The sequence below is a fragment of the Podarcis tiliguerta genome, assembly GCF_965153285.1.
Source record: "Podarcis tiliguerta genome assembly, chromosome: 14".
NCBI lineage: Eukaryota > Metazoa > Chordata > Lepidosauria > Squamata > Lacertidae > Podarcis > Podarcis tiliguerta.
In genome coordinates this window covers 28,351,238-28,358,854 of record NC_139547.1, presented here as the reverse complement: position 1 = coordinate 28,358,854, position 7,617 = coordinate 28,351,238, and the positions used below count along the sequence as shown (strand labels likewise).

General features: G+C 52.9%; 1 protein-coding gene across 1 annotated transcript; it reads left to right on the top strand.

Annotated features, from left to right (window-relative positions):
• Positions 1–4,739: 4,739 nt before the first annotated feature.
• Positions 4,740–7,173, top strand: LOC310664042 (uncharacterized protein). The gene is made up of 2 exons (XM_083412587.1): positions 4,740–5,467; positions 6,256–7,173. Exons 1-2 carry the CDS (start codon positions 4,766–4,768, stop codon positions 6,316–6,318), a joined length of 765 nt encoding a protein of 254 aa, XP_083268713.1. The 5' UTR covers positions 4,740–4,765; the 3' UTR covers positions 6,319–7,173.
• Positions 7,174–7,617: the final 444 nt, after the last annotated feature.

Genomic DNA, 7,617 nt, shown 5'->3' with positions numbered 1-7,617 from the left:
GGCTAGATGGCCCTTGGGTCAGGTGCCTTCCAACCCTACAATTCTATGAGCACCAGGGTAGTGCAGTGGTTGTAGTGTTGGACTAGGACCTGGTAGACCAGGGTTCAAATCCCTGCCCATCCATGAAGCTCCCTGGGTGACCTTGGGCCAGTCACTCACTCTCAGCTTAAGCTGCCTTGCAGGCTTGTTGTGAGTTAAAATGGGGAAAAGGAGATCTATGCTTTCATCTTGGAGGAAAGGAGGTGGGATAAAAAGTAATAAAATAAATATAAAATAAATAAATGAGTAACTAAAGACAACATGAATTTTCCCAGTTACAGGTAGGTAGCCGTGTTGGTCTGCCGTAGTCGAAACAAAATAATTCCTTCCAATAGCACCTTATCTGAAGACGTGTGCATGCACCCAAAAGCTCATACCAATAACAAACTTAGTTGGTCTCTAAGGTGCTACTGGAAGGAATGAATTTTCCCAATACCCCTTGAAGACTCTCCATGCTGCTGGCCATGGTAGCAAATCCCACAGTTCCATTACTTTTATTCATAGAAATATATTCATATGATTCCTTGTCCTGACCTTCACCAGAAGATCCCATGGTGGGTATTTATTTATTTTTCATTTATATCCCACCTTTTCTCCAAGGAGTTCAAAGTAGTGTACATAGCGGTCTCCTCCTTTAATCCCAATAACAACCCTGTGAGGTAGCTTAGGCTGAGAGGCAGTGACTGGATCGTGGCCCCCCAGTGAGGTCGATGGCCAAGTGGAGATTTGAACCCTGTCCTCCCAGGTCTTAGTCCAATATTCGATAATTACTACACCTCACCAGTTCTAGTAATGCACAATTGTCAAATAAAGTGGTACCTTGGGTTACAGACGCTTCAGGTTACAGACACTTCAGGTTACAGACCCAGAAATAGTACCTCAGGTTAAGAACTTTGCTTCAGGATGAGAACAGAAATCGTGCGGTGGCAGTGCAGTGACAGTGGGAGGCCCCATTAGCTAAAGTGGTACCTCAGGTTAAGAACAGTTTCAGGTTAAGAACGGACCTCCAGGATGAATTAAGTTCTTAACCCGAGGTACCACTGTAGTAAAGCCGTCCTCCTCTGTGCTGTGTGAAGCGGTCCCCCTTTTCCTCTGCTCTAAACCTGCTAACATTCAGCATCATTGGATCGTCCCACTGGGCTCTAGGATTATGAGAGAGAAAATATCTCTATCCACTTTCATCACACCAGGCATGAGTGTATACATAGGTGGTAGGAGTCACCAATACCCCCAAACCCTGAAAAACCCTGTGTGTGTTCTGCATGTACTAGAGGGGGTGCCCCAGAGGGTGCTCAGCATTGCTCCTCCGTGTTGGGCTCATCCCTCCTGTGCAGGTAGGGGGCTGTCACTCATCAGATACCTGACCTGGCAGCAGCCATCACCACAAAGATGCCCTATGCTCCATCCTCCACAAGGGACCCCCCCCCCATCCAGCTCTCCCAGGATGCAGTGCTTGCATGGGGGTCTCTCCTGAGCCCACCAGTGCTTGCCCAGGTGTGCTGGTGTTTGTGTTCAGCTCTTGTTGTCTCATCACACTTCGCCCACGTCGGTATTTTGGAAGCTGCCTTTGCTCTGCGTTCCCTCTGGATCTTTCCCCAAAAGGTCTGTTTCCCAGAACGGCAAGGCTGGGTTTCCCTGGCAACCTTTACACCAGGGGTGTCAAGGGCCTCCTGGGCAGGGCCTGGGAAAGCTGCCCCTCCGCCCTGCCGTAGTCCGTCCAGCTGTTTCACACTCTGGGACTGTGGGCTCCAGAGCCTAGTCCAGGGCTCAAGGCAGAATCTGCTGGGAATGGGGAAGCAGTGTGTGTGTGTGTGTGTGTGTGTGTTGCTCAGTTTGGAAAACTCAGTGCAATCAGGCCTGCAATGGAAAGTCACCAACACCATCATCTGTTTATTTGAATCCCACTTTCCCACAAAACTGTTTTCAAAGCAGCTCATAACATATCAAAGGAACAAGTATAGCAATTCAATAGATAGATTAGCAAAAATTAGGAATGACATCAACTATTAATATATATATATATAAATCCACACAAGTTTGCATAAAATAATACAGATAAACAAACCTAATTTAACAGCGTACATCTAAACAAGAGATAAGACTGTGCCTAACAAAGAAATACAAATTAGTGTACAATCTCCCACATTGCTCTAGATGCATCTATTTCCAACAAGTTTTTGTTTTTTTACTGCATTTTTATCCCAACTTTTTTCGAAGCAGCTCAAGATGATGTACATGGTTCTCCCTCTACTTGTTTAATCCACAACAACCTTGCGAGGCAGGTTAGGTGGAGAGAGACAGTGACTGGCCCAGGGTCACCCAGGGAGTTTCACAGCTGACTAGGGATTTGAACCCTGGTCTCCCAGGTCCTAGTTCAGTTCTCTAATCACTACACCACACTGTTTGGACTCAAGACTCAATCTTCATAGATCCAGGGGTCCCACCCTATTTCGCATCTGGGGTATTGCAGACACCCGCACTCTGGCTCACACCCAGAGGGGCTTGATGGCCACTATTATCATGAGATCTCGCTCCACAGAGAGGCCAGTAAGTTTCATTCCACATCCTCCCAACAAGCTGCATCCATCCATCTGGGCTAGGGATGAATACTATGCAATAACTGATACTAAACTGAAGGAAACACCTAAGAAGTCAGCAGCCTTGAGGAAGGAGACTCCAGCTCTCTCTCTCCCCCTTTTGCCACCTGAAGTTTGAACCCTTGGATATGCTGGAGGCTGCTTTGCTTCCTCCTGGTGCCCCTCAAGATTTGGGTTGAGTGAGTGCATGTGCCCATATGCCAGTGGCAAACCTTCTTACCCTGTGAGCTGGGCAACCAGCAGGCATCCTTCTGCTCCTCCGCTGGCTGGCAGAGGAGGGGACCCAAAGCTCATTAGATGGAGGGTGTGACTGGCCTGCTGGGCACATTCCTCAGGCCTCTCGCTGGCTCCTGGTGGTGCCAGGTCTCCAGGCTGGGAAACTATACCTGGATAAGAAGAGGCCTGATTCTTGAAGTCAGGGCTGATTCTGGTTTGACAAATTGGTATGCCATTCCCAAATAAAGAAATCCTGAACTGATTTACAACCAAGGTGGGAATACAATAATAAAATGACAAAAACAGATTAGAAACAGATTGTACAATGTAGCCAAATATTGTTGGTGTTGCCCAAGAACACAAAAGATGTATTTGCTTGATGCCAAAATAATGGCAAGGTTGGCTCCAGGTGGACCTCTTTGGGGGAGAGCATTCTATATACGCAGGGGTCGTTGGGGCTACTACAGAGAAGTCCCTGTGCCAGGGCTGGTAGGTCCTCCTAGTGAGCAAAGAGGGGCCCTCAGGCTGGATTATATATACCGTGCAGGTTCCTGGCACTGGAGGCATTTTCCAGCCACAACAGATCATACAGTAAGTGACTTGGGGGCCTAGTGTGTGCCATGCACAAAGAGCCATACAGCTCACTGGGATGCCTACCTTGCAAGGGAGTTGGAAGGGCAAATGATGCTTATGCTGACTGTACCCTGAAAAAGCAAAGGCTAAATCACATGCGCCAAAGAGTGACTAGTTAGGAGAGAAACTTGCTTTGCATCACACTCCTTAGGGACAGAGAGCACAAACCATGTGACTATCAGTCCTTGGACCAAGCTTGGGATTCCCCAACCTGGTGCCCTCCAGCTGATGTGAGTCATGGTCCACAAACTCTGGAGGGCACCAGATAGAGGCTGATCTAGTCCCCCTTTGGCTGAGAAGGGGCTCCATTTTGTCCCTGGCCTGTGGCAGGGCAGGGGGCTGCTGCAGGCCCTGATGCCTGCCTTTGCATGTGGCACCTGCTGCCCTTGGGCTCTGCTTTGGCACCTGGGAGCCCCTTCCAATGCCAATGAGGTTTCCTTTGTTCCCTGTCAGTCAGACTCATGTCTCATCCCACCTGCCCAAGATGAGGTGCCCCATTCACCCCCCATAAGAAGCAAGGGCCCATTTAGTAGAGCATCCTGTTCTCATAGTGGGCAGCCGGACTCCTATTGCAGGAAGCAGGACCCAAGCACAAGAACACACTTCCCTCCAGTGGCTTCCGGCAAATCCAATTCCATCTTCAAATATATCTCAAGGGCTGTCACATGGAAGATGGAGCAAGTCTGCTTGGAGGCTAGGACCCAAACCAATGGATTCAAGTCACAAGAAAGGAGATTCCAACGAAACATCAGGAATAACTTTCTGTTGGTAAGAGTTGTTGACAGTGGAACAGACTCCCTCAGGAGATTGTGGACTCTCCTCCCTTGGAGGTTTTTAAGCAGAGCTTGGATGGCCATCTGTCATGGATGCTTTAGCTGAAATACCCGCATTGCAGAGGGTTGGACTAGATGACCTTTGGATCCCTTCCAACTCTGCAATTCTATGATTCTATTATTCTTTTAAAGCCACGAACGTTGGCGGTCACGAGTGCCTCCTGTGGGAGGTAGTTCCACAGTTTTAATTATACACTGCGTGAAAAAATCATCGCTTTTCTCCTGAAACTTGTTGCGGGTGGATTAGGGTCTCTTAGAGAAGGGAAGGGGCGTCCCCAACGTCCCCAAAGAGGAACCCTCTCGGCCGGGGTGGTATTCCTCCCACTTTCAAAGGGTCCGGCTTTGATGCGCCGCTGGGCTTCGCGGAGGTGCCAGTTCACACCTTCGGGCCGGCATAAAGGCCGGCGGCCGCCTCGGCGTCCTCCCAGAGCCAGCTCGGCTGCAGCCATGGCCCACGGCTATCCCACTGCCCCACTCGGGAGCCCTGCTCTGGAGCTGCCCTCCTTCTGGGCCGCCCAGCCTCAGCCTCAGCCCCAGCACCCGACGTGGGGATGGCCCGACGGCTCCAGCAGCGCCTCGCCGGCTTCTTCTCCGGACTCCTGCGGCTTCTCGCCCTGCTCCTGGAGCAACTCGGGCCTCGGGGCCAGAAAAGGCGGCGGCGGCGGCAGCAGCAGCAGCAGCAGCGGCCGTCGGGCCCGGCTAGGCTTGGGGCAGCGCCAGAGCGCCAGCCAGCGCGAAAAGCACCGCATGCGGCGCCTGGCCCAGGCCCTGCACACGCTGCGCCTCTACCTGCCGGCCTCGGTGGCGCCTGCCGGGCAGAGCCTGACCAAGATCGAGACGCTCCGCCTGGCCAGCCGCTACATCGCGCACCTCTCCGAGCAGCTGGGCCTCAGCGAAGAGGCGCTGGCCCGCGCTGCCCGACGCCCCCCGACGGCACCCGATCCCCTAGCTTGGTCTCGCGGCCTCCAGCAGGACCCCCTCGACGCCTCCTGCTGCTGCAGCTCGCCTGCCTCGCCGTCGGCCCCCTGGCTGCTGGGTTCTCCGTCCTGCTCCGGAACCGGGGCCTCTGCCGAGTCCTCCACCGACGGAGGCGGGCGAATAGAGCCGCCCTGGACTGCGGAGCTCGCGGAGCTGGATCTTTCCTCGCAGGTAAGTCCCTCGAGCCACACCTGGGCAGCAAGCTCCGTCCAGCGCGGACCGGCAGCGCCTTGAGCATGTGGCCTTCTGCATGCAGCTCTGGACCTCCTCCAGCTGCAAACGGCCCTTCCGACTCCGGCTATTCTCTGCCCCCCCTGGGCAGGTTCAAGGGAAGCCTTAAAGCGGGAAGGACCGTCGCAGCTCAGGGCTAGGCATGCAAAAGGTCCCAAGTTCAATCCCAATGGGATTTCCAGATAGGGCTGGGAGAGAAACCTTTGCCTGAAACCCTGGAGAGCTGCTGCCAGTCAGTGCAGGCAATACTGAGCTAGATGGACCAGTGGGTCTAATTCAGATGTTCAGTTTCCTGTTCAGCAGCTGAGCATAAGGCAAAGCAGGGGACAGCCAAGAACAGAGCGCTCCTTCTGCCCCCCCATCCTGACCACTTGCCCTTGACCAGTGGCGTAGCGTGGGGGGTGCAGGGGGGGCCGGCCGCACCGGGCGCAACATCTGGGGAGGGGCGCGCTCGCACTCGCAGCTCTTTGCCCCTACCTGGCTCACTCACTCTCTCTCACTGCAGTGCTGGCTGTGGGTCGCCGCCCACTGTGGAGGGGAGGGTGCCAGGCATGCAGTGCGGTGCAGAGAGAGAGCAAGGGACTATCTGGGGGAGGGACAGTGCAGCGGGGGGGGGGGGGGCGCAAATTACTTGCCTTGCCCCGGGTGCTGACAACCCACGCTACGCCACTACCCTTGACTGATGCTGACCCCCTACATTGCTCTCTCTCTCTTGCCTCTCTTTCCAGATTCTCCCTGATGAGCTGGTGGCTTTCCTGGAGGGCTTCCTTCCGGCGGCATCTCAAGGCTGACTTTCACACCCCCTCACCTGCCAACTGGCCTGACTGGCATCTGGAAGCTCAGGAGCCCAGTGGGGACATCGCCATGGCAAGAAGCGCTCTGGAGCAGAAAGACCCCTCCCAAACTGAAAGACTCTTTCTTCCCTAGAGTCAAGGACCTTCTAGGAAGCAATGACCCACAGAGGTGCCAATTAAGCTCTTCTGCCAGCTGCCCCTGCCTTCTCTCCCTCCATGTTGCTTTGGAAGTCTAAGAGCAGCTGGCAAGGTTGTAGCATTTGTGAACAAACTTTGCCCTAATCCCTGCTGTGATAGACAAAAGGAGGAGTCACTGGCATGGCTCCCACAAGAGGCATTGATTGCCACCAATGTGGAAAGGGTTAAAAAAATTAAGACCAAAAGAGTGCTGTCAGTGGCTACTAGCCACAATAGCCATCTTCTGCCTCCATGGAGGCAGGACATCTCTTACTGTGTTCTGATGTGTTCTGTCCTTTGCCAGCCTGGCTCTTTGTGGGCTGGTTTTGTGGGTAGGGCAGAAGAGGATGTTGCTTCCAGTGTGTGGTGTAGTGGTTAGTGCACTGGACTGGGACCCGAGAGGCCAGGGTTCAAATCCCTACTCAGCCATGAAGCTCACTGGGTGACCCTGGGCTAGTCACTGCCTCTCAGCCTAACCTACCTCACAGTGTTGTTGTGGGGATTAAATGGAGAGGGGGAGAATCATGTATGCCACCTTGAGCACCTTGGAGATATAGATGCAGTGAATCAATGACTCAATCAAGTTCCAAGTCAGAACAATACACGAGGGTGAGATGTCGGGACAGAGTGCCTCTGAGCAAGTGCAAAATAGCTTTCCTTTCCCACTGACCCTAACAAGTCCTGTCCCCCCACACATCTAAGGTTAATTATTGATGTCTTCCCCAAGGAGCCTAGACCAGCATTTCTGTTTCACAACAGCCCATCTGGATCTTTTCCTGTCTGTATTTTTGGGTGCTTTGGGGGACAGAAGCCTCCTTTGTTACCCTATAGACTGCTGGTGCTGTCAGTGGGGTAACCCTGTTGCTTTTCATTTGCCCTTTGTAGAATTGAAGAGATGGAAGGGACTCTAGGGGTCATCTGTTTCAACCCCTGCAACGCACGAATCTGTTTTGTCACAAGTCCACATCTCCATGACACTTGTGGGCAAGGCTATCTGGGGTCAGGAAGTGTTGTGTCATGAATCTGCTGGTGGCACCCTGCTCTGTTCTCCAAGAGTGGTAGTGGCTTTTCTGTATGTGAGACCAGAGGTGAACTAGATGGAGGTGAATGAATGTAGAC

Bases quoted from the DNA above. Each gene is read 5' to 3' on its own strand.
- LOC310664042 (XM_083412587.1), top strand. From the start codon at position 4,766: ATGGCCCACGGCTATCCCACTGCCCCACTCGGGAGCCCTGCTCTGGAG. The intron at 5,468-6,255 runs GTAAGTCCCTCG...CTCTCTTTCCAG, and splicing joins AGCTGGATCTTTCCTCGCAG to ATTCTCCCTGATGAGCTGGT.